The sequence below is a fragment of the Hemitrygon akajei genome, chromosome 13, assembly GCF_048418815.1.
Source record: "Hemitrygon akajei chromosome 13, sHemAka1.3, whole genome shotgun sequence".
Lineage (NCBI taxonomy): Eukaryota > Metazoa > Chordata > Chondrichthyes > Myliobatiformes > Dasyatidae > Hemitrygon > Hemitrygon akajei.
This window is the reverse complement of record NC_133136.1, coordinates 31974199-31992670: the sequence shown is the minus strand read 5'-3', so window position 1 is coordinate 31992670 and position 18472 is coordinate 31974199. Positions and strand designations below refer to the sequence as shown.

Sequence of the window (18472 nt, the reverse complement as noted above, 5' to 3'; positions counted from 1 at the left end):
TCTTTTTTGTCTGTGTTGTTTGCAATCTATCTTTGCTGGGACATTATGTTAACCTTTGCTTTACCACATCTTCCACAGTCTCTAGTCTGACTGGCATCTACCTGACAATGTACAAAATTGCTCAGGTAGGCACAGGTTACTCCAGGAATTTCTCAAAGCACTGCCCTAGCCATAACAAATTACTATCAAAATCAGGTTTATTATCACTTGCATATCTTCTGAAATTTTTGGTGGCATCAGTATCATGCAAGACATAAAAAATTATTTTAAGTTAAAAAAAAAGTGCAAAAGAGGACTAGTGAGGTAGTGTTCATGGATTAATGGGCTGTTCAGAGGGGTAGAAACTGTTGGGTGTGTGTTACTCATCCCTGATGGTAATAATGGGCAGAGGGCATACCCTGGATGGTATTGTTCTTAAAGATGGATGCCATCTCTTGAAGCAGCACCACTTGAAATGTCCTTGATGGGTTTTGCCCATGATAGAGCTGAGTTTAGGACTCAAGCCACCATATTCAGGAACTTCTACTTCCCGTCAACCATTTGTCAACTGGCAATAAAACTTCGTCCAAATCTCTAGAAACAAAACTGTTAGATGAACTCGCGACCCCAAATGTGGGCAATTCCTTTCCCTCCCCAGATGCTGCTCGATCCACTCAGTTGCTCCAGCGGTTTTTGCTCCATATTCCTGCATCTGCAGCCTCACGCATCTCTCAAAATAAAGAACACCATACCATTCGCTCTTGTTGCGTTGGTGTATTGGCGTTCAGTAATTGAAAAAGGTGCTCTCATTCATTTCCCTCTGAACAGATGCAAGGCAGAAACTCTTCGGACAATGTGATGAGGCGGCTGCGAAAAGCTCTTGTGTGTATTTGTGGTTGCCTCAGCACACACAAAACGCTGGGGGATCTCAGCGGGTCAGGCAGCATCGGTGGAAGTGAATAAACAGTCCACTTTTCGGGCCGAGACATTTCATAAAGGCTGTTGTCTGGGTGGTTTGTATTTGGCGCTGTCATGGGACGGGAAAAGAGGGGCGTCTGTCTCCGCAGGCAAGAATTCCCATCGGCGGTGCCGGGTGCGGCGCATCTGCGATGTTCTCCGGACAAATCTAGGTGGTTGGAGGCGCCGCTCGCTAGAGCCCCAGGTGGCGCTGTCGCGGCGCTGTTGGCGGAGTCGTCGGGAACCGCCGGCCGGTGGAGCGGCGCTGTTGGAGGAGTTGTCGGGAACCGCCGGCTGGTGGAGCGGCGCTGTTGGAGGAGTCGTCGGGAACCTCCGGCCGGTGGAGCGGCGCTGTTGGAGGAGTCCTCGGGAACCTCCGGCCGGTGGAGCGGCGCTGTTGGAGGAGTCGTCGGGAACCTCCGGCCGGTGGAGCGGCGCTGTTGGAGGAGTCGTCGGGAACCTCCGGCCGGTGGAGCGGCGCTGTTGGAGGAGTCGTCGGGAACCGCCGGCTGGTGGAGCGGCGCTGTTGGTGGAGTCGTCGGGAACCGCCGGCCGGTGGAGCGGCGCTGTTGGAGGAGTCGTCGGGAACCGCCGGCCGGTGGAGCGGCGCTGTTGGAGGAGTCCTCCGGGACCGGTTGCCGACCGCCGCCGGGAATGCGCGAGCGGCTGAGAGGGAGCGAGCTGGTGTGTTGGGTAAGTGACCTTGGGGATTACAAAGTCCGGTGCCCAGGTACTTTACAAATCCGTCAGCTCGTCTCCCTGGAGACGGAGGGGCTCTGTGATTGCCCCGCTGCTTTGATCGTGAGGGAAACACCGTTCACCACGCTGACGTTTGGCGTCGTGCCCGTCCCGCAGTTCGGCTCCACCGCACACCAGGACCTTGAACGGTGCCCGTAGCCTTCCAGGCGCCGTCATGGCGAGGATGGTGACCGTGCTGTCCCTCTGCTGGACTTGCCTGCTCTTCTGCGCCGGCCTCGGGCTCTTCCTCAGCGGCTTCATGCTGGTTCGGCTGGAGCTCCGCGGCCGCAGCTTGTGTCAGGACGCACGGTTCTCCGGTGCGGCGTCCTCCTCTCGGGCTTTAAACTCCTGCTGGATGCCGAGGCGCTTTGCCAAAGCCGTCGTGCTCGTCATAGATGCTCTGAGGTTTGACTTTGCCAAGTACGACCCAGGAAACAAGAATCCCAAACCGTACGAGAATAAGCTCGAGGTGATCCACCAGACTGTTGCTTCTAAACCTCAGCATGCTAGACTTTTCAAGTTCAGAGCTGATCCGCCCACAACAACAATGCAGAGGATTAAAGGGATGACCACTGGTACTTTACCGACCTTCATAGATGTCGGCAGCAACTTTGCATCTCCGGCAATCGAGGAAGATAATTTGATTCAACAATTTGTGCAAAATGGTAAGCTTGAAATGAACTGATTTAATATATCATGGAAAGTATACAATACTGGCCATTCAACCTATTGTGACTCTGCCGGTCGCAAAGCTCTAGTCAATAGTCTCATTGATATCTCTCACTGAGGAAGATTTGGATTCGATAGGCGTTTTGATTTTGACCAGTCCGCCGAGTGGGTCGATATGGAAAACGTTGCTAGAAACTATGTAGGCTACATCAAACTCACTGGCCTTATCAAACCCTGGTTATCTGCAAAATTTAGTCAAGTTAGTCTGAACTGACATTCCCATATAGAGGTCAAGCTGACTGTTGCTGCTTACAAGGTGCCTTTCTAAATGAAGATTTACACTGTTCCTAATAATTAATTCCAATAATTTGATCATTGTTGTTAAAAACCTAGCCTGACACTACTTGCAATATTCTCATTTCCCTCTTCAATGTTAAAACCTTAACGTTTCTTAATACTTGGCACCGTATCTCGAGCTGGAGAGGATTCGAAAATGACAGTTGGCCTCTGCAGTTTTCACCCCTGAAATTTTTAACTGTCTGGGATGAATGCCATTGGGCCCTTCTATTTATTAATGTGCAATTGGACAAAACCAAAAATGTTTCTTTTTTTTAGTTTGTAGTTTATAGACAATAGACAATAGGTGCAGAAGTAGACCATTCAGCCCTTCGAGCCTGCACCGCCATTTTGAGATCGTGGCTGATCATCTACTATCAATACCCGGTTCCTGCCTTGTCCCCATATCCCTTGATTCCCCTATCCATAAGATACCTATCTAGCTCCTTCTTGAAAGCATCCAGAGAATTGGCCTCCACTGCCTTCCGAGGCAGTGCATTCCAGACCCCCGCAACTCTCTGGGAGAAGAAGTTTTTCCTTAACTCTGTCCTACATGACCTACCCCTTATTCTCAAACCATGCCCTCTGGTACTGGACTCTCCCAGCATCTGGAACATATTTCCTGCCTCTATCTTGTCCAATCCCTTAATAATCTTATATGTTGCAATCAGATCGCCTCTCAATCTCCTTAATTCCAGCGTGTACAAGCCCAGTCTCTCTAACCTCTCTGCATAAGACAGTCCGGACATCCCAGGAATTAACCTTGTGAATCTACACTGCACTTCCTCTACAGCCAGGATGTCCTTCCTTAACCCTGGAGACCAAAACTGTACACAATACTCCAGGTGTGGTCTCACCAGGGCCCTGTACAAATGCAAAAGGATTTCCTTGCTCTTGTACTCAATTCCCTTTGTAATAAAGGCCAACATTCCATTAGCTTTCTTCACTGCCTGCTGCACTTGCTCATTCACCTTCATTGACTGATGAACAAGGATTCCTAGATCTCTTTGTATTTCTCCCTTACCTAACTCTACACCATTCAGATAATAATCTGCCTTCCTGTTCTTACTCCCAAAGTGGATAACCTCACACTTATTCACATTAAACGTCATCTGCCAAGTATCTGCCCACTCATTCAGCCTATCCAAGTCACCCTGAATTCTCCTAACATCCTCATCGCATGTCACACTGCCACCCAGCTTAGTATCATCAGCAAACTTGCTGATTCTCAATGCCTTCATCTAAATCGTTGATGTAAATCGTAAACAGCTGTGGTCCCAATACCGAGCCCTGTGGCACCCCACTAGTCACCACCTGCCATTCCGAGAAACACCCATTCACCGTTACCCTTTGATTTCTATCTGCCAACCAGTTTTCTATCCATGTCAATATCTTCCCCCCAATGCCATGAGCTCTGATTTTACCCACCAATCTCCTATGTGGGACCTTATCAGATGCCTTCTGAAAATCAAGGTACACTACATCCACTGGATCTCCCTTGTCTAACTTCCTGGTTACATCCTCGAAAAACTCCAATAGATTAGTCAAGCATGATTTGCCCTTGGTAAATCCATGCTGGCTCAGCCCAATCCTATCACTGCTATCTAGATATGCCACTATTTCATCCTTAATAATGGACTCTAGCATCTTCCCCACTACTGATGTTAGGCTGACAGGACGATAGTTCTCTGTTTTCTCCCTCCCTCCTTTCTTAAAAAGTGGGATAACATTAGCCATTCTATATCCATACAGTTTACAGTTTATCCATACAATAATTAACTCTTAATCACTCTTTAGTTACAATCTTCACACTATGCTCTCTCTTCCATAAAACTAGTTCCAAAGTATTAAAAATCTCTAAAAGACCCTCCTCTTAGATACCCACTTACTGCTAGTAACTAAAATATACTTTTGAAACATCTTTGTATTATCTTTCAAGTTATTTATTTATTGAGATACAAAACAAAGCTGAATAGGCCTTAATGGCTCTTTGAGCCATTCTGCCCAGCAATCCCCCAATTTAATCCTAGCCTAATCATGGGACATTTTACAATGACCAATTAACCTACCAACCAGTACATCTTTGGATCAGAGTACCTGGAGGAAACCCACACGGTCATGAGGGGAACGTACAGACTCCTTACAGGCAGCATCAGAAATTGAATCTGGAATACCTGTGCTGACCACTCACCTACGGACCACATGTGTCAGTATTTTTTTCACGCTTCCTTTTTCTTTCCGAATTTCCTTTATATTTTAACCCCTGCACTTTGCAGTCACTTCAAAGACCTTTTGTTGAATTTACCAGTGGTGTGCCTCAGGGATCTGTTTTGGGACCCCTTCAATTCATGATTTTTATAAATGACCTGGATGAGGAAGTGGAGGGATGGGTTAGTAAATTTGCTGATAACGCAAAGGTTGGTGGTGTTGTGGATAGTGTGGAGGGCTGTCAGAGGTTACAGCGGACCATCAATAGGATGCAAAACTGGGCTGAGAAGTGGCAGTTGGAGTTCAACCCAGATAAGTGTGAGGTGGTTCATTTTGGTAGGTCAAATATGATGGCAGAATATAGTATTAATGGTAAGACCCTTGGCAGTGTGGAGGATCAGAGGGATCTTGGGGTCCGAGTCCATAGGACACTCAAAGCTGCTATGCAGGTTGACTCTGTGGTTAAAAAGGCATACGGTGCATTGGCCTTCATCAACTGTGGGATTGAATTTAGGAGCTGAGAGGTAATGTTGCAGCTATATAGGACCCTGGTCAGACCCCACTTGGAGTACTGTGCTCAGTTCTAGTTGCTTCACTACAGGAAGGATGTGGAAGCCATGGAAAGGGTTCAGAGGAGATTTACAAGGATGTTGCCTGGATTGGGGAGCATGCCTTATGAGAATAGGTTGAGTGAACTTGGCCTTTTTCCCTTGGAGCGACAGAGGATGAGAGGTGACCTGATAGAGGTGTACAAGATGAGAGGCATTGATCATGTGGATAGTCAGAGGCTTTTCCCCAGGACTGAAATGGCTAACACGAGAGGGCACAGGTTTAAGGTGCTGGGGAGTAGGTACAGAGGAGTCAGGGGTAAGTTTTTTACACAGAGTGGTGAGTGTGTGGAATGGGCTGCCAGCGACAGTGGTGGAGGTGGATACGATAAGGTCTTTTAAGAGACTCTTGGATAGGTACTTGGAGCTTAGAAAAATAGAGGGCTATGGGTAACCCAAGGAAATTTCTAAAGTAAGAACATGTTCGGCACAGCATTGTGGGCTGAAGGGCCTGTATTGTGCTGTAGGTTTTCTATGTTTCTATGTATCTCTGGGTGCCAGACATAAATGTAATGTTCCTTTTGCTTTGTGCTTAATTCACGTTTGTCATTTGGGGCTGTGGGTTTGGCAGCTTCATCTTTTTTTTTGATGGAAGCATTATCCTGAATACCCAAGAGTATTATCCTGGGAAGATTTCTTCTTCTAATACTGACTTCGGGTAGATGCTTTCAATCTATTTCTGCTAAGTCAATTGACAGTCAAGTAAAATCACCGTCTTCCCAGTTTGGAGCCTTTGTTCTTACATTCTCTATGACCTTGCTCTAGTTACTACCATGAAAGTGGTCTCCCACTTGCACTCCTTCCATCTCCTCACCTCATTCTCTCAAACAATTTCCAGTATTGCTCACCCCTGTTACTGGACTTCCTACATACTGACTGAGAAGTTCCTCTGAATGAAGTTCAGGTATACCTTTCACTCTTCTGTACATTTCATACTGACTTCAAACTTGCTATTAATGTTGAAATAATTGAACACATACCACCTGACTGAAGGTCAGCTTCTATTCAGCTGTTATAAGACTATTAAATGGCTCCTTTGGAGGATTGAACGGACTTGACCTCACAATCTAACTCATTAAGATCTTGCACGTTATTGAAGCTATAGCTGTTACTTGTTCTCTGTAGTGTTATATTTTGTTCTGCATCTGTAATTGTTTTACCCTGTACCGCCTCAGTGTACTGTGTAATGAATTAGCCTGTGTGAACAGTATGCAAGGCAAGCTTTTCTCTGTACTTGGGTATATGTGACAATAGTAAACCCCATGCAATATGCTAGTGCTTTTACAAGTCAGAAATTTGCCTACACATTTGTTCTTTTTTTTTAACCTTGGACTGTTTAGTTTTGTAAAACCATTGCAAGTTGCCTTTTTTTGCTTTTCAATTAAACCCAAACACCTTCTTAGATCCTTCTCACAGCTTTGTTTCTTTAAGTTATATTGTTACCTATTTTAATCCTTTTCTCTGTCTGGTTTGAAAACTCTGCAACCGGAACACTAGCTGCTTTTCTTGTCCCAATTTAAACTATGCGAGTAATAGCTAAAATATATATTCTGTGCCTTCAGTTTGTTTCCTTATCCCCTACCTGCATTGGGATTTATGCCTTTACTCACAGTGAGACTGCTTTATCATCTATTTTCTAACCTTTGCTTATTCTATCTTTCAAATTTGCTAATTTTCTGCCTGCCCTCTCCATCTGTTTTTCTTCTTCAGAATTTACGTTTAGGCATCCTATTCCCCTGTCATGCTTTATAAAACCCACCAATGTAATTGTCTGAAAGGATATTGGTGCTAGTCAGATTGAGTTGCAGCCTCTTTGACCTGGACAAACCCTATTACCGGGTATTAATCCCAAAAATCTAAAGCAATACTTTCTGTGGCATTTAAAATTTTGTGCTGTTAAATATGATTGAAGTGTTTATTATTATTTTCCTCAAAAATTATTTTAAAATGCATTTGCAAATAATACACCCCACTTGCTTTTCTAAGTTAGGATTATGAATACATAAGACGTAATGAAGGCAATGAACAATATTGACAATAAGCAAATACAGTTGGCCCTCCTTATCTGCGAGTTCCACATCCACGAATTCAGCCAACTGCGAATCGAGAAAACCCAGAAGTGCTCTTCCAGCACACGTTGTTCGAGCATGTACAGACTTCTTTCTTGTCATTATTCCCTAAACAATGCAGTGCAGTCGGCCCTCCTTATCCGCAGATTCAACCAACCGCGGATCGAGAAAACCCAGAAGTTCTCTCTCCAGCAATCGTTGTTTGAGCATGTACAGACTATTTTTTTCTTGTTATTATTCCCTAAACAATACAGTATAACAACTATTTACATAGCATTTACATTATATTAAGTATTATAAGTAATCTAGAAATGACTTTAAAGTACAAGCAGTCCCCGAGTTATGAATGAGTTCCATTCCTGAGTCCGTCTTTAAGTTGGATTTGAAGTCGGAACAGGTACATCTGGTATTATTTAGCGTCAGTTAGTCAAACGTTTTTCTTAGTATATAGTACATATTTTACCTTTCTATGCATATAAAACACTTAAGAAACATACGTATTTCAATAATTTAACCATTGCGTTGGTTAGCTTTCATCGGGGCAGGGCCTTTCACATGCTCGATTGAAATTGTTATGATTGGTGACCGACTAGCCTAACGCTTTTCCAATGACTGGTGGCGTTTCACCACTTTCTGATCGCTTTATTACTTCCACCTTATTTTCAATCATGATCGTGATTATTTTCGTAAACAGAAACACTGCGGATTCAGAGCTGTACCGCCAGGTCCTAATGTCCATCACACTGAGTCAGGTTAAATAAAGTCCGGGGTTCCGCTGGGTCCTAAAGAACAACGCATTGAGCCAGGTTAAATAAGGGACTTGAGCATCCGCGTTTTTTGGTATCCACGGGGTTCTCGGAACCAATCCCCCGCGGATAAGGAGGGCCAACTATATAACAACTATTTGACATAGAATTTACATTGTATTAGGTATTATAAGTAATCTAAAGATGATTTAAAGTATACAGGATGATTTGCGTGGGTTATCGTGGATTGGGATTGAAAAAAATCGGAAGTTCTCTTACTAAGTAAGTCGGAATAGGTACATCTGGTATTATTTAGCCTCAGTTAGTCAGACATTTGTCTTAGTATATAGTATATATTTTACCTTTCTACGCACATGAAACACTTAAGAACGTATGTTTCAGCGCCGGGCTCCGGAGCCAGTGACAGACTGCTTTCAAGTGCGCTCTCCATTCGTGCTGGGTTGATGTGGAGGATCAAAAACTCAAAACCCCAAAACCCAATTATTAAACCACTGCATTGCTTAGTAATAATTGTAGCTTTCATCGGGGCAGGGCCTTTCTCACTTTATCCTTTAAAATTGTTCCGATCGTTGACCGACGTAGCCTAACGCTTTTACAATGACCAATGGCGTTTCACCTTTTTCCGATCACTTTATTATTTCCACTTTATTTTCCATCGTGATCGTGATTATTTTCATGAACAGAAACACTGCGGATTCAGAGCTCCGCTGCCAGGTCCTAATGTCCACCGCATTGAGACAGGTTAAATAAGGTCTGGGGTTCTGCTGGATCCTAAGGTCCACCACACTGAGACAGGTTAAATAAGGTCTGGGGTTCCGCTGAGTCCTAAGTCCCACCGCATTGAGACAGGTTAAATAAGGGACTTGAGCATCCACTTTTTTTGGTATCTGTGAGGGGTCCCGGAACCAATCCCTCACGGATAAGGAGGGCTGACTATATACAAAAACAATCAAATGAGAGTGTCATGGTAGTGTAGTGGTTAGCACAATTGCTTTACAGATCAGGTGACATGGGTTCAATTCCAACCCCTGCCTGTAAGGAGCTTTTACATTCTCTCCTGACTGTGGGTTTCCTCTGGATGCTCTGGTTTTTAACATTTACTTCTTTATGTAGGCTGCCTGATCTGCTGATAGTTCCTTTTTTTCAGATTTCCAGCAATATCACAGTTACAGATTTTTCTCTTGCTTCTTTTCTCATTCTGCGAGAAGAAGTAGCTGTGATTAATGACCATACTATTTAATGGCATTAAATTTGTGCCATTTAATCTCTATCTATCATAGTCCAAAGATGTACTGACTGGTAGGTTAATTGGCCATTGTAAATTGTCCTACGATTAGGCTAGGATTAAATTGGGGGATTGCTGGGTGGCACAGCTTAAATAGGCCTATTCTGCGCTGTATCTCATCAAATAAATAAAAATATTATTGACTTAGTGATACATGTTCCGCGATACCCTGCTTTATATGTGGGTTGGTTTTACTGTTAGACAATTCAAGGAAAAGGAAGTTGACCTCATGGGTTCACCTTTGTACAAAGTGCATTAACATTGCAAAGTAAAAAACAGAAAAATGTTGGAAATAAATCATGAGAGAGAAAAAGAGTTAATATTTTTGGATATTAAGGGAGAAGGTGTAGAGCAGTAAGGTGGCGCTGAAATACAGGCGGTTCCCGGGTTACGTACAAGTTCCATTCCTGAGTCCGTCTTTAAGTTTGTACTTAAGTCGGAACAAGTACATCCGGTATTATTTAAACCAATTATAATAATTGTAGCAATTGTAGCTTTCATCGGGGCAGTGCCTTTCACATGCTCCATTATTCTCACTTTATCCATGATCCTTTAAAATTGTTCCGATCGTTGACCAACTGCAGCCTAACACTTTTCCAATGACCGATGGCGTTTCACCTCTTTTCAAACACTTTATTATTTTCACTTTATTTTCAGTCACGATCGCTTCCCGTCAACAGAACAGAAACACTGCGGGCGGCGGGTTCCGAGGTCCGCTGGGTCCTAAGGACCACTGTAGTGAATTCCCCGGGTCCTAAACTCCACCGCACTGAGAAAGGCTAAATGGGACAAGTGGGGGCTGTGCTGGGTTTGGGTATTTGATCCTGCACAATATTCCGCGTGGGAATTTAAACTGGAGGTGGCAGGTTTTTTTTACGAGGTCGAGTTGCGAGCTCGACAACAACCGGGCACGGATGGTATGGGAGTCACTGGATCGACATCAACCCGGCACGGGAGCGGTCTGTCACTAAATTGAACACAGGAACCTCCGTACTCGAGCCCGGCGCTGATCTCACTGCGCCACCAGCTGACCGGAACGGGGGTGGGGGGGGGGGGGTCAGGGTCAGGGTGAATCTAACTAAGAAAAATTTAAGCCAAATACAAAATTAAACACTCAACACAGTGTCAATGGCAACGACTTAAAATGGTGGACGGCATTGCGATCCAACTTAAAATGACGGATGGCGTCACGATCTGACTTAAAATGGCGGACGGCGTTCTCCTTCCTTGGTTCGTAAGTATGAGTTGTCAGTAAGTCGGACGTTTGTAACTCGGGGACTACCTTTATAAGGTCAGCCATGATTGTTGTAAATGCCTCTGCAGGCAAGAGGGACAGAATGACCTACACTTTAATTTGTGGAATAAGGGAAGGAGTAGGGGTAACACATCTCCTGAAGACCTTTAATCAAAAGTAGCCACTCTGACTAAATGTTTGTTTTCTGAATTTGTTGATAATTTGACTTTCCAAGTTTGTATCAGAACTTGGCTGTTGGATGTAAGGTCATCACCCTGAAACATTAACAACATTAACTTCTCTATGTATGCTACCTGATCTGCTTTATGTTCCTTTTTCTGATTTCCAGCAATATCACAGTTCCAGATTTTCCTCTTACTCCTGTTATTATTCATCATTTACACCTTCTGTAGGAAGAAGTAGCTGTGATTAATGACAATGCTATTTAATCTTTATCTATCACAATCTTTGTTTTCATACCATTCTCTGAATTTAAAACATTTTTGACTTCTAATCTTGCTGAGATCATTGACTGAAAACTTTCACTTTATTTCTGTCATTAGATGTTGCTGAACATTTCTGTTTTTGTTTTGGATTCTCAGCAGCTGCAGTTTCTTGTTTTTCAAATGCAGCACGAAAATATGCATTTTCTATTTAATATATTAATTACATGACTTCTATCTGTGTTTTGTTACTTTAGAGAAGAAAGTGATATTCATGGGAGATGACACTTGGGAAGGACTGTTTCCAAATAAGTTTTACAGATCATTCCCCTTTACTTCATTTAATGTGAGAGACCTTCATACAGTGGATGATGGTATTCTTCAACATATTTTCACAACAGGTAAGAAATTGCTCAGTATCCCAATAACCAATAATCTATACCTTATTAAGTCAAGTCAAGTCACTTTTATTGTCATTTCAACCATAACTGCTGGTACAGTACACAGTAAAAATGAAACAATGTTCCTCCAGGACCATGGTGCTACATGAAACAACACAAAACTACATTAGACTTCAGACCTACACGGGACTACATAAACTGCACAAAACAGTGCAAGACAGTACAATAATTAATAAACAAGACAATAGACACAGTAAAGGGCAAATTACAATATTGTGGCGACCCACTTCCCAGCGCACTTGAACCGGCTCACAAAGTGGCGCACGCCAGCATTGAGGCCGGTCCCAAAGAGGGCGCCAAGCCTGCTTCACCAGCAAGGGGAAAAGCCTGTGCGCGGGACGGGACTGTGAATACGCGCCCCCTACAATATTCCCACCCGGGGAGGGCGGGATCAGGAAGGCTTTAAAGCGAGGCTGCGAAGTTTGAATAAGTCTCTTTCGCAACTGCAGCTCACCGACTACGTGTCGTTATCTCAGCGCTGCATGTAGCACACTGCTACAATTGGTGACCCCGACGGCCCAAACGATATTTGGACCGGAGATGAACGACGCCGCATCCTTTCATGCAGTTTCATTAAAACTGCCAAGCTTCTGGACGCTGCGACCTCACCTATGGTTCCAGCAAGTAGAAGGCCAATTCCACATTCGGCAGATAACCTCGGATGCCACACATTACTACTACGTGGTGAGCTCCCTCGACCAGGAGACAGCTGCCCAGGTTGAGGAGTTCATACAATCGCCCCCAGAGGATGGCAAATACACAGAATTCAAAGCCTTGCTCATAAGGACTTTCGGACTCTCACGGCGCGAGTGAGCTGCCTGCTTACTGCACCTGGATGGTTTGGGGGACGGGCCACCGTCGGCTTTGACGAACAAGATGCTGTCCCTGGCCGAAGGACACAAGCCCTGCCTCATGTTTGAGCAGGCGTTCCTGGAGCAGCTGCCCGAGGACATACGCCTGCTGCTGTCCGACGCAGATTTCAGCGACCCCCGGAAGGTGGCGGCCCGGGCAAACGTGCTGTGGAAAGCCAAGAAGGAGAGTGGGGCGTCCGTCGCACAGATCACCAGGCCACGCTCCCAGCAGCAGACCAGACCAGGCCCTGCCACAGAGCCCACTAATCCCAGAGGCAGGGGTGAGGAGACCAACGAACAATGGTGCTTCTACCACCAGCGGTGGGGCACAGAAGTCCGCCGCTGTAGCCGGCCCTGCAAGTTCCCGGGAAACGCCAGGGCCAGCCGCCGCTGATGGCTACGGCGGCTGGCCATCGGGATAGCTTCCTGTATGTCTGGGACAAGCAGTTGGGACGCCGCTTTTTGGTTGACACCGGAGCTGAGATCAGCGTCTTACCTCCGACGAGTTACGACACCCACAGCAGAGAACCGGGTCCCACCTTGAGGGCTGCAAACGGCAGCACAGTAAGGATCTACGGCACCCGTACGGTGTGGCTACAGTTCGGCTCCAGCCGGTTCACGTGGGACTTCACACTGGCCGCCGTAGCCCAACCGTTCCTGGGAGCAGATTTTTTGCGAGCTCACAGCCTACTGGTCGACCTGCCAAGGAAGAGACTGGTCCATGCCGAGACTTTTCAAACGTTCTCCCTGGGTGAAGCCCAGTTGCCGGCCCCACACCTAGACTCCATCACACTGTCCGGCAACGACTTCACCAGAGTCCTGGCGGATTTCCCATCGGTTCTGGCACCGCAGTTCACAGCTGCCATGCCCAGACACGGCGTACAGCACCACATCCCGACACAGGGACCACCCCTCCACGCCTGTGCTCGAAGACTTCTCCTGGACACGCTCCGACTGGCGGAGGAGTTCAAGAGGATGGAGGAATTGGGGATCATACGGCAGTCTGACAGCCCATGGGCCTCCCCCCTGCACATGGTGCCCAAAGCAACAGGGGGCTGGAGACCATGCGGCGACTACCGCAGGCTGAATGAGGCTACAACACCGGACCGCTACCCTGTGCCGCATATTCAGGACTTTGCAGCAAACCTGCACGGTGCACGGATCTTCTCCAAGGTAGACCTCGTCAGGGGATACCATCAAATCCCGATGCATCCGGACGACGTCCCCAAAACGGCACTCATCACCCCGTTCGACCTTTACGAGTTCCTCTGCGTGCCGTTCGGCCTAAAGAATGCCGCACAGACGTTTCAGCGGTTAATGGACTCGGTGGGGCGCGACCTGGACTTCGCTTTCATCTATTTGGACGACATCCTCATAGCCAGCAGTAGTCGTCAGGAGTATCTGTCCCACCTCCGTCAACTCCACGCTCCACTGAGTGAATACGGCCTAACAATCAACCCGGCCAAATGCCAGTTCGGGCTCAACACCATCGACTTCCTGGGCCACAGGATTACTAAAGACGGGGCAACCCCTCTGCCCACCAAGGTAGAAGTGGTCCGCCATTTCCCCCAACCCAACACAAACAAAGGCCTTCAGGAATTCGTGAGTATGGTAAATTTCTACCACAGCTTCCTCCCTTCAGCAGCCCGAATCATGCGCCCCCTGTTCGCCCTGATGTCAGGTAAGGGCAAGGACATTACCTGGGACGAGGAGTCCGCCACCGCTTTCATTAAAACCAAAGAAGCCTTGGCAAACGCTGTGATGCTAGTGCACCCCAGAATGGACGTCCCTACTGCCCTTACAGTGGACGCATCTAACACGGCAGTCGGTGGGGTGCTGGAACAACTCATCGAGGGTCGCTGGCAACCCCTGGCGTTTTTCAGCAAACACGTACGACCACCCAAGCTCAAATACAGTGCTTTCGACCGGGAACTGTTGGCGCTATACCTGGCAATCCGGCATTTTAGGTACTTCTTAGAAGGTAGGCCCTTCACCGCGTTCACGGACCACAGACCGCTTACCTTTGCGTTCACGAAAGCATCCAACCCCTGGTCGTCCCACCAGCAGCAACATCTGTCCTACATCTCCGAATACATGATGGACGTCTGGCATGTCTCGGGAAAGGACAATGTCGTGGCGGACGCCCTCTCCCGCCCTAACATCCAAGCCCTGTCCCAGGGGGTAAACTATGAAGCGCTGGCGGAGGCGCAGCAGGCAGACGAGGAGATCCCTAGTTACAGAACCGCAGTCTCCGGTTTGCAACTCCAGGACCTCCCGTAGGCCCAGGTGAGAGGACCCTACTCTGTGACGTCACCATCGGCCAACCCCGCCCCGTCGTCCCAGCAGCCTGGCGGCGGCGCGTTTTCGACTCCATTCACAACTTAGCGCACCCCTCCATCAGGACAACCGTCCGGATGGTAGCCAACAGGTTCGTTTACCACGGACTCCGCAAACAGGTCAGTGAATGGGCCAAAACGTGCATGCACTGCCAACCAGCCAAGGTGCAGCGGCACACCAAAGCTCTGCCGCAGCAGTTCCACCCCACCTGCCGGCGTTCCGACCACATTCATGTGGATATCGTGGGCCCCCTGCCAGTGTCGCGAGGAGCGCGGCACCTCCTGACTATCGTGGACCGGTTCACAAGATGGCCAGAGGTGGTCCCGCTCACTGACACCACCTCCGAATCTTGTGCCCGGGCACTGATTGCCACCTGGGTATCTCGCTTTGGTGTACCGGCCCACATTACCTCCGACAGAGGTGCCCAGTTCACCTGCAGCCTGTGGTCAGCGATGGCCAGCCTTTTGGGGACACAGCTGCACCACACAACTGCCTACCACCCACAGTTGAACGGACTAGTGGAGCGTTTCCACCGTCACCTGAAGTCGGCTCTCATGGCCCGCCTCAAAGGGCCTAACTGAGTGGACGAGCTTCCCTGGGTCCTGCTCGGAATCCACATGGTGCCCAAAGAGGATCTGCACACCTCGTCGGCCGAGTTGGTGTACGGCGCACCCCTGGTCATCCCAGGAGAGTTCATACCAGCCCCAGGGGGGCAAGAGGAAGAACCCGCAGCAGTCCTGGGCAGACTATGCGAGAGGCTCAGTAACCTGGCCCCCATACCCACTTCACAGCATGGACAAAACCCGACCTGCGTACCCAAAGACCTGCAAAACTCTAAGTTCGTTTTTGTACGACGGGCGGACATCGGGCACTGCTACAGCGGCCCTACGAGGGGCCGTTTATGGTGATCAGAAACAACGGGTCCACATTCGTGCTGGACATTGGGGGGAAAGAAGAAGTTTTCACAGTGGACTGACTCAAACCGACCCATGTGGACTTGGCGCAGCCGGTCGAGATTCAGGCACCGCGGTGCAGAGGCAGACCTCCCAAACAGAGTCCGACCCAGACTGAGGACATTGGGGGGGTGTATTGCCGGTTCTTGGGGGGGGGGGGTGTTATGTGGCGACCCACTTCCCAGCGCACTCGAACCGGCTGACAAAGTGGCACGCGCCGGCATTGAGGCCGGTCCCAAAGAGGGCGCCAAGCCTGCTTCACCAGCGAGGGGAAAAGCCCGCGCGCGGGACAAGACTGTGAATACACGCCCCCTACAGCATTCCCGCCCAGAGAGGTCAGGAACAAGAAGGCTTTAAAGCGAGGCCGCGAAGTTTGAATAAACCTCTTTCGCAACTGCAGCTCACCGACTACGTGTCGTTATTTCAGCGCTGCATGTAGCACACCGCTACAATATAATAAAAAGTTATGTAAATGTAAACAATGTTTTAGCAGGAATTGAGTAAGAAATGAGCAAAAATTGCAAAGGGAGTGGAGTGGTGTTCAGGTGGGGGGTGGGGGGGGGAGGGGGGTGTGTGTGTGTGTGTGTGTGTGTGTGTGTGTGTGTGTGTGTGTGTGTGTGTGTGTGTGTGTGTGTGTGTGTGTGTGTGTGTGTGTGTGTGTGTGAGAGAGAGAGAAAAAAGTTGGTATCAGACTAGACTCTGGGAATTGAGGGGTCTAATGGTTTGGGGGAAGAAACTGTTACACAGTCTGGTTGTGAGAGCCTGAATGCTTCGGTACCTTTTGTCAGATGGCAGGAGGGAGAAGATGAGGGGTGCGTGGGGTCCTTCACAATAACTCAATACAGAAAAAAGTCTTTGAATACTGTTTTCACCAAAATGGCACAACTTGCTGCTAGAAGTTGAGTTAATTCCATTGTGACTGTCAACGAAAGGCACTGGAGAGACAGTAGCTGGTAATATATAACAATCTTTATTCGCACACACAAGCTGGCAGCACTTGGAGTCACTCCCTGACCCAACGGTAGATCACATTTTTATATGTCAAAGAACAAAGGCAACAGCAGAACGATTTCTATAGTTACAATGCATTCATAAAGCTTCCTTTAAGATACATATAATTTTCCAGTACCTAGGTTGAATTAGTATTTGCTATACAGGCAGTCCCCGGGTTATGAACGAGATCCATTCCTAAGTCTGTCTTTAAGTCAAAATTGTACTTAAGTTGGAACAGGTTAGCCTATCCTTCGATGCCTTATGCCCTGGTGCACTTTTTTCCTCTCTCGAAATGTAGGTCCTTACAGGCATAAGGGAGTCTCATCTACATTAAATATTTTGTCTGGCAAATAACCTCCATCCTCAATGATTTTTTTCAACATTTCAGGAAAGTCACTCACAGCACTTACATCGGCACTCGTTGCTTCACCTTGCACTTTAATATTATGTAAATTTGCCCTCACTTTGAAATGATTGAACCAACCCTTACTCACAACAAATTCTTCATCACAATCACCTTCAGTTACTGCACGTGCAGCTTTTAAATCATTGAAAAGGCTTCCAGCCTTTTCTTGCACTAAAGTAAGGCTAATAGGCAAATTACGCTGATTTTGATCATCTACCCAAATTATCAATAGCCTTTCCATTTCAATAGTTAAACCACTGCGTTGCTTTGTAATAATTACAGCTTTCATCAGGACAGAGCTGTAGCCTAATGCTTTTCCAATGACGTTTCACTTCTTTCCAGTTGCTTTATTATTTCCACTTTATTTTCAATCATGATGGTTTTCCTTCTCTTTGATGCATCACCAGTACTTGCATCGGATTTACGCTTTGGAGGCATGATTACACACACATAGTAAAGTCCCTGTAAATATAATTGTGCGGAGAGTGAAATAAACAGGAGATGGGAATTATCAGTCCATAATTTCAACTCGTTTACCACATCCGTCAACGGAATAGAAACACTGCGGATTCAGCAGCAGCTGCGGGCGGCAGGTCCTGAGCTCCCCCGGGTCCTAACAAGTGGGGGCGGTGCTGACTGGAAAAGGGGGTCAGGGTGAATCTTGCTAAGAACAATTTAAGCCAAATACAAAGTTACACACTGAACACAGTGTTAACGGCAGCGTGATCCGATTTAAAATGGCAGATGGCGTTCTCCTTCCTGGATCCGATGAATTTTTAATATAATAGGCTTTATGGCAGTCCATTCGTAAATACGAGTTGTCTGTAAGTCAGACATTCGTAACCCAGGGACTACCTGTATTCCATATCTCTAGAATATACCTTAATAGCTCTATCAAATCTAAATTCATGGAACTAATAATTCATGTCAGTTTTCTTTAAAAAAGGAAAAAATGTGCCTGTCATGATGCTCTAAAGTTCTTTATAGCCAGTTTTAGTAATCATTTCATCCTTTGCAAACTCCACAAACAGCAGTTTGATAATAAGACAATAAGTCACAAAATGAAATTGACTGGACCACTGGGGATAGATTCCCTGCTCTTTGAAATTGTCATTCAATTTTTTGTGTTTCCCTGATAGTTTAAAATCTCATCTGAAAGATTTCGCATTGAGCATGAA

At 46.8% G+C, this 18472-nt stretch overlaps 1 protein-coding gene across 3 annotated transcripts in view; it reads left to right on the top strand.

Annotated features, from left to right (window-relative positions):
* Positions 1 to 1400: 1400 nt before the first annotated feature.
* pigo (phosphatidylinositol glycan anchor biosynthesis, class O) overlaps positions 1401 to 18472 on the top strand; it is a 52151-nt gene continuing 35079 nt past the window's right edge. Inside the window, exons 1-2 of one of the 3 annotated variants that reach the window (XM_073064342.1) lie at positions 1401 to 2339; positions 11551 to 11694. In XM_073064342.1, the coding sequence (XP_072920443.1) occupies positions 1850 to 2339; positions 11551 to 11694 (634 nt within the window). In that variant the 5' untranslated portion in view covers positions 1401 to 1849. The remainder of the gene's footprint in view (positions 2340 to 11550; positions 11695 to 18472) is intronic. The other 2 variants (XM_073064343.1, XM_073064341.1) reach the window with 2 other exon arrangements.